The sequence below is a fragment of the Idiotropiscis lumnitzeri genome, chromosome 5, assembly GCF_059441095.1.
Source record: "Idiotropiscis lumnitzeri isolate Australia: NSW breed Sydney's pygmy pipehorse chromosome 5, RoL_Ilum_1.0, whole genome shotgun sequence".
Classification (NCBI taxonomy): Eukaryota; Metazoa; Chordata; class Actinopteri; order Syngnathiformes; family Syngnathidae; genus Idiotropiscis; species Idiotropiscis lumnitzeri.
The window spans coordinates 23,974,650-23,993,151 of NC_142395.1; the positions used below are offsets into that span (position 1 = coordinate 23,974,650).

The 18,502-nt window shown below is 40.6% G+C and overlaps 3 protein-coding genes across 4 annotated transcripts; 1 reads left to right on the forward strand and 2 right to left on the reverse strand.

Moving 5' to 3' along the window:
* The first annotated feature begins 121 nt into the window (after positions 1 to 121).
* drc8 (dynein regulatory complex subunit 8) lies at positions 122 to 3,229 on the forward strand. 2 transcript variants are annotated; one of them, XM_088297209.1, is made up of 7 exons: positions 324 to 350; positions 470 to 539; positions 814 to 886; positions 1,328 to 1,404; positions 1,584 to 1,626; positions 2,553 to 2,619; positions 2,698 to 3,229. In XM_088297209.1, exons 1-7 carry the CDS (start codon positions 326 to 328, stop codon positions 2,814 to 2,816), a joined length of 474 nt encoding a protein of 157 aa, XP_088153335.1. In that variant the 5' UTR covers positions 324 to 325; the 3' UTR covers positions 2,817 to 3,229. The 2 variants fall into 2 exon arrangements, with proteins under 2 accessions (XP_088153336.1, XP_088153335.1); XM_088297210.1 differs by lacking the exons at positions 470 to 539; positions 814 to 886 and having other exon boundaries at positions 122 to 350.
* adpgk2 (ADP-dependent glucokinase 2) lies at positions 3,098 to 8,633 on the reverse strand. The gene is made up of 7 exons (XM_088297208.1): positions 8,278 to 8,633; positions 7,042 to 7,201; positions 6,127 to 6,317; positions 5,930 to 6,026; positions 5,731 to 5,867; positions 5,519 to 5,655; positions 3,098 to 5,294 (listed from the first exon to the last, which is right to left on the reverse strand). Exons 1-7 carry the CDS (start codon positions 8,471 to 8,473, stop codon positions 4,737 to 4,739), a joined length of 1,476 nt encoding a protein of 491 aa, XP_088153334.1. The 5' UTR covers positions 8,474 to 8,633; the 3' UTR covers positions 3,098 to 4,736.
* A 773-nt stretch (positions 8,634 to 9,406) lies between these two features.
* On the reverse strand, positions 9,407 to 15,659 carry ctsba (cathepsin Ba). Its single transcript, XM_088296530.1, has 11 exons — positions 15,499 to 15,659; positions 12,416 to 12,543; positions 12,251 to 12,336; positions 12,045 to 12,159; positions 11,854 to 11,969; positions 11,505 to 11,590; positions 11,284 to 11,430; positions 10,766 to 10,882; positions 10,516 to 10,644; positions 9,971 to 10,052; positions 9,407 to 9,894 (listed from the first exon to the last, which is right to left on the reverse strand). The coding sequence occupies exons 2-10, from the start codon at positions 12,536 to 12,538 to the stop codon at positions 9,979 to 9,981; spliced, it is 993 nt and encodes a 330-aa protein (XP_088152656.1). The 5' UTR covers positions 12,539 to 12,543; positions 15,499 to 15,659; the 3' UTR covers positions 9,407 to 9,894; positions 9,971 to 9,978.
* Between the last annotated feature and the right edge of the window lie 2,843 nt (positions 15,660 to 18,502).

The window sequence follows — 18,502 nt, forward strand, 5'->3', positions numbered from 1 at the left end:
TGCTGAAGACACGTGTCATAAGTTGTTTTTTTTCTAAACTATGGCCGTGTTCAAATACTTATTGATTATATGATCATCATATATTATTATATGATTTTACGCGTCTCGTTCCTAATAATGACGTCACGTGGACCCGGAGGTTATCGTCAGGATATTTCTGGGTAAATAAAAAAATATTGTGAATTATTATTAGGATCATCGCAATTAAAATGATTACAATTATAGTATTTTTTTTTCAATTTCAGTTGTATTTGATTTACAGTTCCTTTTCAGGAAGCACGTGGCTGATGTTGGTTGCTATAGCGACCGTTAAACAACAAGCATCATGGCGGTCAACGCGCAATACGCAGGTGTGTTTCGACAAATTACGAACGAAAACCGCCGTTAAGATGAAGTAAAACCAAATGAATTCAAGTAGAAATAGCAAACTATTACAAGTGCTAAGACAAATTCGTTTTTTCCCTCCCAGAGGTAGAAAAAAAGATTCGAGCAGCTTTCGAAGCGTTTGACTACCAATCAAACAACACAGTCGATGTCCGGTGAGCTTCTTTTTAACTGAAAAAAAAAATACATTTTAGCTCATCATAATTAGAAAACATGTCATCAAAAACACAATACATATCTCGTATTTGATTTCACAAGGGACGGCTCCAGGCTTTTTCTCTCGCGGGCTAAAGGATACAATTCAGATACATACTGAAGGGTGGCTCTCGAAAGGCTTGACTGTGGCTACACACATTTCTGACTGGGTTACCATGTTGGAAAATGAAATGTATGTTAATGCATAACACTGTTACGTAATTGTTTTCCCAGCGAAATTGGCACTATCATCTATTCTCTGGGTCGCTTCCCCAGTCAGGCAGACCTGCACAACTTCATTGCTGAGGTTAGAAACTTATTCATCTATATTGGACTCTTACGTTAAACAAGACATCTTGAGAAAGCACATTGTTGCGGACGCCCTCTCAAATATCTTCACTTCTTGATTCATTAACCATTTCCTCTCTTTGTATTATTTTAATATTGCCACAGCAGCGTTACCTGCTTCTTCCATGACAATCACGCCATGTTGTTTTTGGTGCTATAAAAGATAAATAGTGTATACACAATATGTGGACTATGGAGCCTCAAAATGTTATTTCTCAATAAGAATACTGTGGGTTGCCGTTTGTTCAGTGCATCCAGTCACTGAGTGTATTTTGTTCACGATTGTCCAATCATGTTGCGTTCGACCGCATTGCTTCATGTGTGGCGTGCCTTCAGTCCTCCTCATCCCCAATCAAAGCCTTACCCTTTGAAACTAAATGTGTGTTGTTTGCCGAACCAGGTGGAAGAGGACCAAACAGGATACATCCACCTGGACCGCTTTCTCCCTGCCATGACCAAAGTTCTGATGGAACACAAGTAGGATGTGTCTAATATTAGCGACTCTCACAGGATCTCATTTGAGTTTGACAGTGTTGCCTCATGCTATGATGGCAGATCCACTTGCGCTACTTGAAGCTTATAATTATTGTGCTGGTTAATTACGACCGATAGTACTCGCTGGTTGCACTTCATAAGTGTGTGTGTTTGCGTTGAAGGTTCCCTCCCATCTCTGAGGACATTTTGCTTCAAGCGTTTGAGGTGAGAGCGGCGGCGCCGTATTTACGCCTGTTTGTCTTGTGGAAAGTGTTTTGTTTGGCAACGCAGTCACGCTTGATAAACCAGTAAAACATGCCACAGTAAACTGAAACCGTAAATTGAAATGAGCGCCACACGCCTTTTACTGCAAGGCCGTGTTTTCTACACTAGTCATGATAAAAGTTTCCTTTGAAGAAAATGAAAAGGAAAAAATTCTCAACTGGTGAATTGTCATTTTGAATACAAACCAGGTTAATACAACGGAAACCATAAAAACAAATATTGAAAATTTGTAACTATGATCATTTTGGAGGGAAAAGGGTTGTGTGTTTGTCTGAGGTTAGGGTTTCCAACTAGGGTTCAGATGGGTGGAGTCACGTGACTAGACGCGCTGTAGCCGTCTGAAAGGGGCATGAACATTGCCGCAGACAGAAAATGACTTTTCATTTTTTTTTAAATACTGAATTTACCGACATGGGGGGGGGGTTCCATTTGGGCTGTCAATTATGTTGTTTGATTACATACTACTTATAATGATGTTAGTATGATACCCTTTAATTTACTCGTAAAGATTTTATGACTTTCATCTGATTGGCTGGGCAAAATCACTTGATTCTACAACCTGATGGTTTGACTCACCTCAGCATTCCTGGAACGCTGGAAAAAAACACATCTGCAACAAAGTGCTGTACATAATTGAGTTAAAACATAAAAGGAAATAAATGAATCAGAACAACAGTCTCAAACTGATGAATAAATAAATAAATTTAAAAAATCCATCCATTCATTATCCAAACCGTTTATCGTCATGAGGGTCGCGGGTGTGTTGGAGCCTATCCCAGCTGTCTTTGGGCATTTAAAAATATATATATATATATATTAAATTCCCAAGCAAATGTACAATCAAGTGTTCTTGTAATTGTGTTGAGGTTCTTGATGATGAAAAGAAGGGCTTCTTGGACCCAGATGACCTGTCACAGTACATGATGGAGGAAGGTATGTCGTAAATTGCCGCCATTGTGCCGTACCTGGGACATATTTGCTTTTTTTTTTTTGTGTGTGTGTCAACATCAGGTGAGGCCTTCACTCAGGAGGAGATGGATGAAATGCTGACAGCCCTCACTGACCATGAGACCAACCTGATTTACAGCAAAGACTTACTCAACCATCTCATCTTGGACCCTGAAGTGTAGACACGGCACAATGTTTGTGCTCCATTTTTATTACATGTACATTACTGATTTACTTTGGAACAGGAATTTAACAACCGTTGTTTGTTCCATGTTTCAAGTTAGCCTACCTGTATCCTAGTCAATTATTCTATTCTCGAGCACATGTTTTAATACCCCGCCTGTTTGTGTGTGACTTGTCATTGAGCAAAACGTGGAATGTGTTTGTCAGACTGAACATTCGAAAGTGTGTTATCGATTAAAGAAACATGGTGGTGGGAAAGAACTGAGCTCATTATAAAAGATACCGTCTGCTGCGTCAGCATTTAATCACAGGTGAGTTGACATGGAGTTAACACGCACAAACGTACCAAACCACTTTGAGATGCTTAAAAACAATTCAACCAGTATGAATTCATGCTGGTATTCTGCGTGAAAAAAAAAAATCACAGTAATAACATTTTTATTAGCTTCGCCTTCCCATCAGTCTGTATACATTGAAGCAACTTTCACCCCAAAATAAAAATAAAAAAAAGGCTCATTTTGTTAAATTTCCATCATATAATCCCACCACAACCTCAGGTCAGAATCAAAGTAGCTTATTTTGTCTTGACCTCACAATTGTTGCATGGTAAAATGGATACACGTGAAACGCAACGTGAATTTAATGGAAAGTAGCGAAGAAGAAAAAGTGGTGGTGAGAAGAGACATTACATGAGCAGTGGAACATTCACAGAGGCAGCCCTCGCAGCTTATTCGGTCCTGAGACGGACACACACGACACGTGTATGAACGTAGAGGAATGTTAAATGATAGGGAATCCAGCATCTGCGGTGGTCTTTTCAACATATTTTTGATTTTTTTTGTTTCACAGCGAGTGACAAAAAAAAAAAAATAGCACACTCAAAAGCCACACGTTCACATATACTGGGATCATCTGAAGTTTCCATTTCACGACATTTGCAGGTGCGGCCTTTCGGCTTGGACCAATCACCTTGGCTTTATTTTATCTTTACTCTATGTACTACAACTTCAAACTTGTGACGAGCAAAGTAATTAAGTCGGTTGTGTAGAATTGGTTGTTGATAAATCGCTGAATGACAATTGGGGCCAAATGTCGTACACTACTGTTTAAAGAAGCGGTATCAGTTGAAGCTACACAAAACTCTGGTTTGAAAAAGGGAGTTTAGAACATTCACAAAAATATCCCATGCTTTTAAAAACAATGGTTAATAAATAGACTTTTTTTGCATAGTCAATTAATGAAATGAGTCAAATGCCCGAGTACCCTTAGAACTCCAAGTCCCCTCGGAGGCAGTATCGGAGCCCTAACAGAGGTATCATATTGCACAATTCAACACCTGAAATTAATTTCTCATGCCTCGTTGTAACGAAAGCAGTCACGCTGGCAAAGGCTGTTGGCGCAATTAAGTGATTTGCATGTCGAAAAGTCTTTCCGTATATTGCAGGATGCCGGGAAGAAACGTAACTTTTAACAAGCGGCTCGTTTGCTGCAGAGTGGAGACGCATGCAAACAACCATTCACACTCACGTTCACGCCTTTGAGAAATTTAGAGTCCACGTCAAGCAAAAATTTGGGGGAATGTGGCAGGAAGTAGAAAAGCCAAGCAGGCACAGAGCGGGCATGCAAACGGAGCCCCGACCACAGAACTGTGAGGCTGACGTGCTCACTGCTAATTCACCGTGCCACCAGCTTGAAAAACAAACAACTAAAAATAGAAAGAGGTCTTGTAAATGCACATTTTTCTCAATCAAGTAGATAAAACCCGTAAAGCACACATTCAGTGAGCGCTTCGTAAATGTCTAGAAGCGAAAGACCTGAACCTGTTGCGACTTAATTTCTATCACTTATCTGAGTGGTCCACCTTATTTTGCATCACACCAAGATGATTCAAAGTCACAGCGGGGTTTGTTGGCGCGGCGTTAGATCTGCAGCACCAGGCCAGCAGCTGAGATGTTGTCCCCCCCGCCTGCCGTCTGGTACACCTCGGTGCACACCAGCACGGGCGCCACGCAGATCTCGTAGTCGTCCTCATCCCAGCAGCTGACGGGCCGGCTCTCCTGCATGGGGATGCGCTGGCTGCCCTCCTGCCGGCTGACGGAAAACGAGTCGTCCATGATGAGTCTGGCCTTGCCGGGGTCGATGTCGTCGGAGCCGCACACGTGGCGGTTGGCCGTGAGCGAGGCCTTGGCCGTGGCCGACATGGTGTTCTTCCACTGGGAGCCCCGGGTCACGATCATTGCTTGAAAGGCTAACGTGTGCACGTGGAGGCGGGTCAGGGGCTTGCCCCACGCTTGGGCGTCGTCGCCTTGAGCGATGGCGTCTTTGTAGCGCTGGTTGACCATGCGGTACACCTCCCTCATCTGGTCCAGGACGGTGGCGACGCGAGGGTTCGGGTCGGACAGTACCGTGATGGTGGAGCCTTTGAGGAGGCTCAGCAGGTTGGGAAGCTCTTGTTCGTTCATTCCCAAAGAGTCCGCCTAGGTGACAATGAAAATCAGCACATCTCGTTTTCTATACGTGGGCTAGATCATGAAGTGATCGCACAGCACACATAGACAAAAAAAAATACACATTCTCACACGTGCAGATTTTCACATTTTAACTATTGTGTACATGTTGCCCATTTTCCTTTGTGTTGTTACAAAAACACTGTTCTGTACTTTGTCAATCTGAACAATTGAACCCTCCCAGCTTGACGTACTTGAGGGATGACATAATGAAGCAGGTCTTCCATGATGCTCTCTTCCACAAAACTAGCCATCTCAAAATGGACGCCAAGCGTGGGAGAGGAGGTGGCCAGCACTTCGGCCAGGCGGGAGAGCAGAGCGGCGCGCTCACCTGCGGTAAAGGAGTCCAATTAGAAGCGGACACACTTTTAAAGTCAAACAAATATCTTCATTTGTTTCATTTCACCTGACTGGAATGGAAAGTTGTCCATCATTTGTAAGCCACCCACGACCAGAAGGTCTGGATGAAAGTTTTTGAGCCTCTTGGCAAACTCCTCCATGGATGCCAGGTACGGGTTGTGGTCATCACTGTGGACAATGTACCTGCACAGCAATCCAAGGTCAATTTTAAGATGACGTCAACCAAACCATCAGCAACGACATACCTGTTGGCTCTACGGGAGGAGTACTGCCCCCACTTTGCACCAGATGGATACTCCAGGATGAGATGAATGTCTGGCTCTTCTACGATGTTACCAGCAACTGGAGATACACATAGCAACGAATTTGGGCGATAAAAGCATCCCAAACACAATAAACGGAATACGAAAAGGGCATTTCGGGTTGTGTCGTTTGTCAGTACCAGTGATGTGCTGTGACAAGACGTCGGTAAAGTCCGGGCTAAAGCTTCCCCCGAGCAACACATCACATCCCTCGGTGGCCATGCGGCCAGCCATGACAGGGGCGTTGCCTCCCACCGACCATCTGTTTCCAGGTAGGTCACGGGACGCCTCGACCAGCTCGCTGAAGAGCGTCTCATTCAGCACAAAGCGCCTGTAGGGGATGCAGATGACAAGACGATGAAACCAAAAGTTGTCACTTTAATGAGGGTGCCTGTGGAGGAACTACTCGTTTATTGTCCATGTTTTGAATGTTAATGAGCAGAAAAACATTTTATGCCAGTGGCGAATTCACACAAACTGAAGAGTGATTAAAACTATTCACAAAATGAGTCACGGGAATGTTCTATTTTGATTGTCAAGGTAATAAAAGCAGCTTTCTGAGAAGGAATGTTGGGATCTGAAAAGTAAGCTATTAATCTTCATGTGATGGGAGACAGATCATGTGACAGATGCACAGTAAATCAGGAGTCGCCTGGGGGTCGGTACAATGAAATTGTCAACTTTCCAAATCCATAAGACGCACGTTCACACATGAATTTTGTACATGACTTCAGTGCAAAATCCCAAAGAATACCTACAATTCTATATATTGCGATATGTAGAGTTCCCTCCAAAAGTATTGCAACAGCAAGGTCAATTCCTTGACTTCCTCCTGTCATGCACATCATCAACTTCAATATTCAGAGAAGACTATACATTGGGAAGTTGGGTGATATATAACATTTACTTAGCAGCAGTACACTTCCCCTGCATTGACACCGACTCTGGAGCCGTCAGATAACTCTGACATTTTTTTTAAAGGCCAAAATCCCAAACTGTATTTACATTACCGCTTCACACAAGAATATTTTAAACAAAGCTTAGATAGTGCTTACTCTGCCGCGGCGCCCGGGGCAAAGAAATAGGCAAAGCTCTGAGACAGTTGCTCAGCATTTTCGATGTAGTCATGATGAAGGGGCTGGTCGGCGGGGGCGAGGCCAATTTTATTGAGAAGTGACACACCATCCACGAGCAGGTCTACGCAGCCTCCAAAACCTGCAAGAGGCGAGCAGAAGGATAAATGTGCAAAGTTTGTGAAACATGACGGTGATGATTATTGTTAGGCTTGCACAAACACAGCCCTGGGGTGAAGTAATACAGTAAGCAGTTCTGGTCAACTGGAGCAGAGAGACGTCCCAATGTAAACAGAAACATGCTGTATATGTGATGTCATGTACACAAGCTTCACTTCGCCATCATAAAGACATGCATGATGAAAATGAAAGTAGGCTGACTTGGGATGTCTTGCTAACCCACAAGAGGCTAGCTATTAAAGACACAAGCCAGTCCATGTGGCTGTCAGTGGGCAAAGGTTGGAGATGTGAAGATAAGAACATGACAACGCTTATTTACAGACACCCGAAGACAACAAATGTCTGAGTTTCATGGCTTTATAAAGAGATAAAGACGGTCGAGGCAAATTAATGCATCCATTATGCAAATTCTAGCACCACCTTGTAAACATTCCAATGTTTGTGTAACTAACAAAGCCTCGAGCAAGTGGCTTCTAACTGACACAAACTGGTGCAGCTGATCAGCAAAGACACTCGTTGTTTGGTTACACAGCCCACTGGAACATTCCGGATTCACCTTGACAACGCGGCAGGGTGCATTTCTGAGAGTTCCTCTTCAATCCAATTAAATCAAACAATTGCTCTGGCCACATTCTTGACGCTTTAAAGTTGATGCCAAGTTGCCACAATAGAACTCACAGCCAGCGTTCCCAAACAGCGACACGTTACAAAAAAACGAACAGTTGGCACTTTTAGTTAAAGAAAGTAGGCAGCAACTGAAGCCAGACGCCACTTTTATTTTCTACACTGGGCATTACGGTAATGTGAGATTTTATTTTAAATGTACCCAACAGCACGCGCTTTCGGCTTATTACCGTAATGCACCGTGATGCACAGTATTAAAAATAACAGTGGCGGCTGGCTTGACTTTGTCTTTGCGAGTGGAGGCTGGCCTGACTGCAGTGCGTATTTACAGTAGCCAACTGTCACGAAACAACGTTAGCGTTAGACAAGTTTTAACTGAAATGACAGGAGCTAACTGCGCTAACTAACCCTTACCGATGGCAACCTTCGGTCGAGCGACGTGATTCATCCCAACTTTGCTCTCGGCACGGAGAAGCGACGACAACACGGCGTCCAGCCGGCCGTCCAGCACCTCATTGTCCGGTGACCGAAACCAAATGGCCAGAAGAACGACAAACAAGGAGATTGCAGATCCATATTTCATCCACGCAGCCCTGCCGGCTCCTTCCATCGTTCATTTATTAGCTTGCCAGTGGACACTGGGCACACTGAGGACCAGCGATTTCCAACTGAGCGCTTAATGGCGTGTTTGATTTTATTCACTGGATGTCCCGGACGACACATTAGTCAAGCCCACAAGCACTTAATATAGTTTATTTCAGTAGCAATTCAATAAAACCTTTATACCCTCTCTTGTAATCCACCCACCCCATTCGATTAATTTGTTTCAGGATCCTCTGTCGAACATTGACGTTACGGAAAAGAGAAGATCAGTGAACAAAACGAGCCTACCCTCTTAAGGGGGCGTGTTTATTCTGACAACAAGGCGGAAGTAGAGTAGCCGGGGGCATATGTTACTCCAGGCTCTCATATTTGTGCAAACAGCATTAATATTATCCGTTTATATCGACCTATTTAAAGAAAATAGGTCCTCTCACGAGAATAGTTTATGAAAATGTCATGAAATAAGGTGGTTTGAGGCTTTGTGGAATTATTCAGATACACTGCACACACAAGTCATTTCAAAAGGTTCTAAGATGCATTTCAAGATCATATTAAAAAGGTTTTTTTTGGGGGGGGGTGATGCTACTCCGGTACAGAAATGTGACACTACTGATTGTGTTGAACATTGTAACACAGTTGCAGCTTTGCAGACGAGTTTTAGACAAAGCGGCATTGTTAATAATGAATGACTAGGGATAGAGTATCTGAAAGGTTGGAGGTGCTCTTCCTCGTGTTCTGTAGTGCAATCAATGTTCAATCTTCACAACACGTCTTAGTGTTAAATGGAAAAGTGCATTATAAATAGGGCCAAACAATGACCAAGTAGCATGGATAGCATTAAACAACAAAAAATGAATTCAGATTTTTAAAAATCCCGTAAAAATTAATTTTCATCGGTAACATTTGGATAAATACTTGTGCAGGGACCACAAACTCACAGTGAGGAGCAAACTCAAAATTTAATCCAGATCTTAACAATTGTACGGCAAGACTTTGTTCACTGTAGCAAGGTGATTACAAACAAATTTTCAAACTCCGTCCTTAATAAAAGACATAAAATTATACCAAAAAAACGTAAAAGCTCTAATGAGAAAACATTTCACACATTCAAGATACTGAGTTTAGCCTATCAAATTTGCAGACTGGAAAAGTCAGACGTGCACAAAGAAAAAGTAACAAGCAAATCTTTGACTGTCAAACTTAAAAACAGCACATTGCAAAATAGCACATTGTGTTCAGGCACATACAGTGATTGCAGACATTCTAAAGATCAACCCAAAAATAAAAACTGTCACTCTTCGATCTTCGTACTGAGCCAGGGGATTGCATTGTGACGAATAAAACTAGAATAACAGCGCGCATTTCAGTGCAGCCAGGTGGAGTATGTCGCCCTCTAGTGAGTAAATGTCGCACGCACACTCAAAAAACCTACACAGAGAAAAAAATAGACTTCAAATAAGAGTTATTGGATTTTTAAAAGTTGCAATTCGCAAATTCGACTCACCTTTGGTTCTACTTGGGGACACCCGCCACAACCTCAGACTCAATGCCACAGTGATTTGATCCACGCAAGATTTTAAAGAATCCTAAAAAAAAAATGTAAGCAGACAAAAATAATACAGTTAAAAATCACTTTGTAGCCTTCTTTATCGGAATAAATAGGCAAATCAAAAATACATCCGGTATTTGCATCACTGAAAAAGCGTGTAAATGACCGTTATCTTTGTAAAAGTTCAATATTTGATCGTGTAGAACAGTTAGAATTTACAGAATTTGTGGGTAGTACAGGTAATTGTAGTCATAGTGGGCCTGCTGTAACCGGGCAGCATAAAAACTGGCGCAAGTGTTACAATGTATCCTCTGCAGTTTAGTATACAGTGACCTCTTCCTTTCAATACTAGGCTAGTTGACTTTCCTTTTTAATATCAGCTCAGGTATAAGTATCGGTATGTACAGTACTGATGAATTGACTTGGATACAAAAAAAAAATTATCAGACATCCGTAGCTAAGGACATGAGTTTCTAGAATGAACCACAGTACATTCTCACCATTATCACCCCAGTCAGTGTTCCAGGAATTGGCACAAAGCCAGTAGGGAATACCATCTTCCTCGCCCCAGCCAAGGATCTTAATGGCGTGCCCACCCAGCATGGAGCCAGACACATGCTGATACACACCTGCAGATAAGAACAAAAGGCAAATTCAATACTAATACAGGAGTGAATGATAAAAATTGAAATGTGTAAAGAAATTCTTTTACGAGCTTGTACGGAGCAATCAACAGTTCTGTACACTTACCAGACTTGTAGAGAACAAAGTCCGCATACACCGTGAAGGCTCCCTCTACTGGGCCGTTCTTGTATATTTCCATCTGTATCTGCTCCACGTCTGACAAAATGCTGTAAGACGTTTTACCTGAAACACAAATAAACATCCATTAACATCCATCCATTATCCAAACCGCTTCTCCTCGCAAGGGTTGAAGGCACTGGAGCCTATTGCAGTCGACTTCGGGCAGGAGATGCAGTACATCCTGAACTGGTGTCCACCAGCCAATCACAGGGCACACATAGACAAACAACCATTCACACTCACAGTCACACCTAGGGACAATTTAGAATGTTCAATCAACCTGCCATGCATGTTTTTGAAATGTGGGAGGAAACTGGAGTAATCATTAATATGTAAATTAATCACAACTGTGATTTCCTTTTTGATTATATGCCCTAAGCAACAAACGAAGATCACGATCATATCCTAGTGTGCATGTTGTAGTGTCGTGAATACTCAAATTGAAGAGATGATGTTTTTCTTACCATAATGCTTGTCCTGCATGTAGCTTGGCGAGTAACCGGGTTCACATTTGGACACACACTTGGGTGTGTCTCCGCCCTCGCCGGAGCAGGGAGGTCGGCTACCGTTCACGTGGTGCTCACAGGGCGCAATGGTGTAGGGCCGGCAACCTGTGTACAAGAAGACGGCGCTAAATTAGCATGGTTACACCTTGATGGCGGCTTCTTTGGCGAGCATCACTCACCAATGTGGGAGTTATATAAGCCACCGGAGACCAGTCCCACACTGGTCCAGAATTCCCAGGCTGCTGAGGGGTAGCCACCGTTACACCTAAAAGAAGACGTGAGTTTTAATATGTTGACAAAGCCTTTTCGATTGCACCCCGAAACTGAACTGCCCGTCGGGCCTTAGTTTTGGGATTGGTGTTTGGGGTATATTTCAGGTTTCATTTCTCCCAGATTTCCACTATTCACAGCAAGTCACGGCTCTTTTAAGCCCACGAATAAGACTACACGCGTACAACAGGCCACTCCTGCCGAGGGGTCACTGTTAAGACAAATGAAATAAAAAAATTAAAAAAAAACTCATCTTACCCCATGCCACAACTATCGCAGCAGGTCAACAGATCCTGCGCCGAGACCTCAACGCTGACCTTGGCATTGCTGTGGATGCAAACACGGTCTGATATGGCCTCGGCAGCACCAAATGCCTGAAAACAGAGAGCACTGTCAATGTTTAGGAACGTTCAAAAACAAAAGAAGGTTGAACCCTTTTGGTTCCTCACCCAGCAGGATCCACAGGAGCCCTGGTCTCTGATCTCCTTCAATGTGGGACAGTCGGGCCACTGCTCCCTGGAGTCAAAGGTCTTTGGCAACCACAGATTGTCAGCATACCGAACCCTGCATACGAGCGCAAGTTCAGGTTGACCTCAAATGGAAGCACAATATACACTTTAGTAGCAGTAGCAGCTCATCGACATGTGAAACTCACATGACAGGAAGTTTGGGTCCCTTGAGAAACGTTCCGCACAGTTTCTTAACATAAGCGTAGTCGACGTTTTGAAAGTTGTGAGCCGCCTGCAGCAGAGGAGCGAACATAAGCAGGCATGAGTGACAGAAGGGATGAAACCAGCATGGGAGGAAACAAAAAGCTCACCCTCCAGGTTGTGTTGATCTTGTTGATGTAATCAACCATCTCGGTGGCCAACGGGTGGACGTGAGGTTTAGCCAAGCTCAGTGACAAGCTGGCGGCCAATAAGAGGAGCGTTGCACGCCACATGTTGCCTGCAAAGAGCAAGAAAAAAAAAGACATTTGATTTAAAATGAACAATGCATGCGGTGTGAAAGAACATTTCCCTCGTAACTAGACATTTGGAAGTGAATAACTTGACTTTTTGCAATCAACGTTAAGGCGGTGATAGTCGAGTTGATGTCGACAATTCAGTTGAGCACAAGCGGTCCACATCAACTGTTTGTCATCTTTAAACAAGTTCTCTTCCCGGCCCCCGTTCCCGCCTGTACTCACCCCGATTCCCCCGACCGGTTAAACCGACCACATTCAGTCACTTCCGCTGCCTCGCAGACAGTCGGAAGTTACAAAATGACTTTCAATTCACGTAGCACAACTTGCTACTTGTACTACTGTACTATATTTAAAAATAAAAATAAAATATATATATTTTTTTTATAATAATCACAGGAACAGGAACTGCGTTGAAAATTTCAATAATGCATTTCTTTGATACGTCGGTTTGGTTGAATCAAAACCGATCATCTTCAAATGAGTTTTCTTTACACCCTGACTCTGCACCCTATAATCTTTACTCAGGTCTGACAAAGAACCCCTCAGTGGTCCAACGCATCGCGTCAACACCTTTCAGCAACAGTCCACTGCAGTCAAAGAATTTGTTTTATTTATAAACTGCATGCTTTCTGATGAACATTGTTGTGTTTTTTTTACCCTAACTGGACACTTAACCCGATCCACCGCCTGCCTGCTGTGCAGTTTGAAGGGCACTCCAGTTGGTAGCATGCAGGACAAAAATGCTGATGCTGTGAAGCGAGTCCTGCGCGCTGGATTGAAAGGCAACTTGAGATGCATTCAAATCATTATAGGCAGATCATGTAACAAGGTAATCATGTCAAAACATTTTCTGGAAGGAGCAAAGACTAGAAAAGGCAAGGGGGAAACAAATCACTTTACAGTGATTTGAAAAATTAGGAACTGTCGGAAAGTGAAGTGAACATGTGGGCGTTCGATGTGGCTTGTTCTTACACGGGGTAGAGGGAAGTAACAGTTCCCTGTAAATCACCTGAAACCTACAAATATTTTCTGGGTGTTTCTGTGACTTGTGTTCGACTTTCAAAGTTCCACGATATTGTTAAAAGCAGTAGAAGCAATAGTTGTGTCGTTTCAGGCGAAATGCAACTTCACCACAAACAACGGTTCAAATGTGAGCTGAACGGAAGCGAACCACGCACAACGCACGCAGAAAGACAGCATCGCGAACGCTTCAAAGCTTCATTTGATAACGTTGCAGCAAGGCTGTGACCTTACTTTCACAGACGTGGGTAGCTATTTGTTTCTCGTGGAAATTCACTTTGGAAACCAAAGATTTGAAATGAGTGCCGCTAAAGTGTGCAGTGAGTCATAAATGAAAGCACACAGGTTTCCAGTCAATGAGAAAAACAACATACTTGGGTCACGTTAATCTTAACTAGACTTTGTCACCTTACATGTTCACTTCTTATCTGATTACGTCTGAATGGATGAAGCTGTTTAATCAAGCTGTTGGTTGGGGAGTTGAATCGATACAATGTGTTGGGCAGGAAATACATTGCCACTATTGTATTTCTTTGTTACGGATCCGGGAAAGTGCCAGCACACCAGCTCGAAGTGCGAGAAGCACAGTCAATGGCTATGGTTCTCCAGGTTTCTTCTTGCCCTCACATGTCAACAAGATAACAACATTTAGGACAAATCAATTTCCTCATTCCTTTTTGATCAGTAATTGTTTACTTAAACAAGAAAACATAGTTATTCATCTCACCAGACAACGACAATTTAGCATTTTGTTTGAACAGTTTTTCTTCTTTGAAGTTTAACCGTCGCTTTTGTCCCATCTTACAATCAAGACCTGTAAAGGGAGGTGCAACTATTCAAAGTGACCTGACCTCATGTGGGTGTAAAGTGGGAAGTAACAGAAAAATCTGCTGAAACCTACATATATATATTTTTTAGTCCTATGTCATTTTAGTTTGGTTATTTCCCAATTGCCAATCTGACTAATTAGCATTTTTCTCTGTATTTTTTACATACTTTGGACTTTTAACATCTTTTGTCCAACTTTGAGTTAATTTACTCTTCAGTTCAGGGGTCGGCAACATTTAATACTTTAAGAGCCATTTGACCATCCTATACAGGAAAAAAAAACACTGGCAGCAACGATAACTTTTTGACATCTACAGTGAGTAAAACACTGCATATACAAAAATAATAAAATATCTAGTTTGACAATTCACTAATTAATGAAATGAGATGCAAACTTATATTATCCGCCTGCAGCCACCTACCGTTTTGTCATTGTTTTATTAAATGTGTATCGTCAGCTGTCCAATTGAATTGAGGACGATTTCACTTAAGTAAAATGTAGATTTGCAAAATAACAAACAATTTAAATATTTGTTTTCCAGGTCGTGATTTTTGCCCCTGAACCTCAGCATATAGCACAGGCACATACCTACCTCATATTTAAAATTGCTTTAAAAAAAACAAAAAACAAAACTATTGTAGTTTAAATTTAAATGAAGTATCATACAAATTATTTTTCAAAGTGACAAAGAGACACAGCAGAAGAATGAAAAGAAACAAAATAAAATTTTGATTTTGTTAAACAGTCCTCCTACATTGAATTCAGCTAAGTTGGCTCTTTTTAATGCAGTCACAGAGTAAATAATCAATTACAAATTAATTCCTCATAAAGTATACTACACATAAAAATAAAACTGGAATTACACTATAAACACAGGTACAGGTAGAAAATAAAATGTGTGTTACATCCAAATATGTATAAAAATATGTCTAAAAATTACTGGGCTAACGGTTGCTGTTTTGGCTAGTTTGTTGTTTTGCTTGTTCAAAAAAAAATGTAAATTAGCTCGTTGCAAACCCTTCGCACTTTATGCAATCGTGTCGTCTGTGTGGCTAAAAGACGAGCTGGTGATCAAGAAAATAATTACCTGCCGCTAGATGGTCGAGTGGGGAGATGAAGATTGTTCCGATCGACCGCTGACAGTCAGTGAACTAAACAACACTCAGCAGCTCCGTTTCGAGCTGACGTCACGTGACCAGTCACATGAACGCCGCTCATGTGATCAACAGAAACAGGACAGGACATTTGCAGTTGAGTTAAAAAAAGTGTGCGTAAAGTATCTAAAAAAAAATAGCTGTCTGTGGAGTACAAAACTAAATAACAAATTATGAAACATAAAAAAAAAAAAAAAAACTGATTTTAGCCTTTTCCTTACTCGTTCCAGGCAACAAACGAAAGAAACAAGCTGTTTTTACATTTTGGTGTTTCGATATTAAAACTCAAATCACGAGTCGTTTTTATATTTTTTGTGTCGGTTTTCAATCATAATATCTAATGACAAAAAGAGACACACGTCCGTCCACCACCCATGGCCATCAAAATTTGTGACTTCGTGTCCTTTTAACATGGACGTGATATTCATAGATCCCTTGATACTAGTGTGCCAGAATTCATATATATTAATAATGTATTTCAAGAACAATTTTACAATTTGTCTAAATGCAAAGAATGTATCAATTTTTTATTCATATAGTCAATGACAATCATAATCAAAGTAATTACAGTAAATTATGTCCCGTAAAACAACAATCTAAGCACCTTTGTGAGGTAATGTATAATCAAAAAAAGTGTCCCGTATCCCATTCATGTGTTATTTATTCTTATGTGACTGTAATTTCTCCTTTGCAGGATTTAAGATGATTGTGATATTTTTTGCATCTGTCTGTTTTCACAGAGCGACCACAGAGAATATGCTGATTGATAGCTGCTTTCTCTTCCTTCTTGCACTGTCGACAGACTTTATAAATGATGAGTTAAGGAAAATACTGCTGTAGTTATGTTACCAAGTAAATTGAGCAAGAGATATAGTGGGGTTTCAGCCGCCAGTTCAGAATAACCATCCAGATCAGCTTTTCATCAGGGTTAATGACTTTATTTTGTCACATCAATAGCACAGTTAGAGTCTCGGCACCATCAACCAGAGCAGCAGTGGAAATCTCAGCACATATCATGTCATGGTGTCTATTAATAACGATAAAAGACAAAACCTTTGACATATTGCACCATGTATTTCCTCAAATGTGTAAAAAAAATAAATCAAATAAGACAAATAAATGTGCATGAATTCAAAATAATGCATTCTGAGCTACAGGGAGGTAATGCAAACACACACTCACACAAACAAATGTGGTTGCAGTTGCAGAAAAGCACCGATTCCTGATGATGATTTTGCAGTCTAAAGCGCGTATATTTTCATTTAGTGCACAAAGATACATGTCATTAGCTGCTTTATTGCTGTTGTATTCACATCCAAGCATGTGCAGTGTCTGCAGCAAGTGCATGTGCTCCTCATGCAGATATTCTTCATAATTACGCATCACTTCTCTTGATATATTTGACTAACTTTCAACTCTAAAGAGCAGTTCACTCATGACCTCTTTTATGAGCAAAACAGAGAAGATTATTCAAATAAATCGGTTTCGTAATATGAAACATTGGCAGGACTCAAATCTGTTCTGTACCGCTAAATCTCCTTTATCGCACGATCTCAACGAAATGCAACAAGATACAAGTTTGCAGTGTGATGGGCGCACCTGCAGTGGCTCGAGAAAAATAAAGAAAATATTTTAAGCACTGATAAGCCAACGGATTTTTTAAATTTCATTTTTTAAGTCATTTTACCATGCACCACCCACTCATTTTATTCCATGTAGTCTTCTAGATTGTTCTGAAAGACAGCTTTAAATAAAAACGTGTTAGTTTATATCAGCTACTGTACATGTTGAAAGTGCAAACTGGATACCTTTTTAATTTCTGAAAAAAGAGAAGTTTTGGGGAACGACAAAACCTAGGAAGTGAGGCCCCAACTATTTTATTTTTTACAGTCCTCCATTTTGAAAACAATCCTATTTGACAGAACACTTCTAAGCGCAACATTTATTCTGGTGACTAATGAACGGTAGCAATTAGAAATGAAAATTTAAGTATCAAATCCTTAAAAGTTAACATTTCATCATCTTATATCTATCATCTAATTAATAAACAGTAGTGTTTTGGTATTGTTTTGTAAAAGTAAGAATTCACAAGAACCCGAGTGGCTTAGAAAAGAGCATTTTATGTAAACTGATTCTACTTGGAACAAAAAACATTCTCAAATACGTAATGAGTTTTTTTTGTAACCGACTCCAAAAATTAAAAATACGTTATTATTACAAGAAAGCGCTTCCTCTTATTATTTTTAATGTGAAAAACAAATTTGGTGTTTTCTTTCATTGGGTACACCTGCACCCTATTAATCACTTTTGATTTTTGAAGTGGACAAATGGACTGTAAATTAAGTTTAAAAACGAAATATGTGATTTTAATATATTTTTTTTAATTATTATTATAATTTATTTTTTTTAGAAAATTTTTACGGTGGGATGAGAATGATCTACTTTTCTTGATGAATTTTTTAATTCAATTTGAAGTTTTCTCTCAAGCCCATCAGGTTTTCATAAAAATAAATAAATAAATAATATAGTAACATATATTTATGTATATTTATTTGTTCATGAAAAAAGAGTTAGGTTCAGCAACATGTCGAATTTTTGTCGGAAATGCCAGCCACAAACTACAATGTATCGCGCAGGCTTTTATCGGTCAAACTTAAAAACAAAAAATTCACAATATCTCAAAAATCTGATGTGCTAAGGACATTTTTTTATCGTCACTAATATTAAAATTTGCTATTGACCAGTGTTATTTTCTTCTCATTTTGTTAAATTATTTTAAACTAAAAACATTGAATTTACCATTTATTTAATGTGTTCAATGTATATGTAAAATTGTCCTTTTACCCAAATGTGTATTACATAATACAATAAATCTCACCAATTATTTTGGGAGATGATTAAATAAAATAATATTTATCCAATTTTAGGTGAAAATAG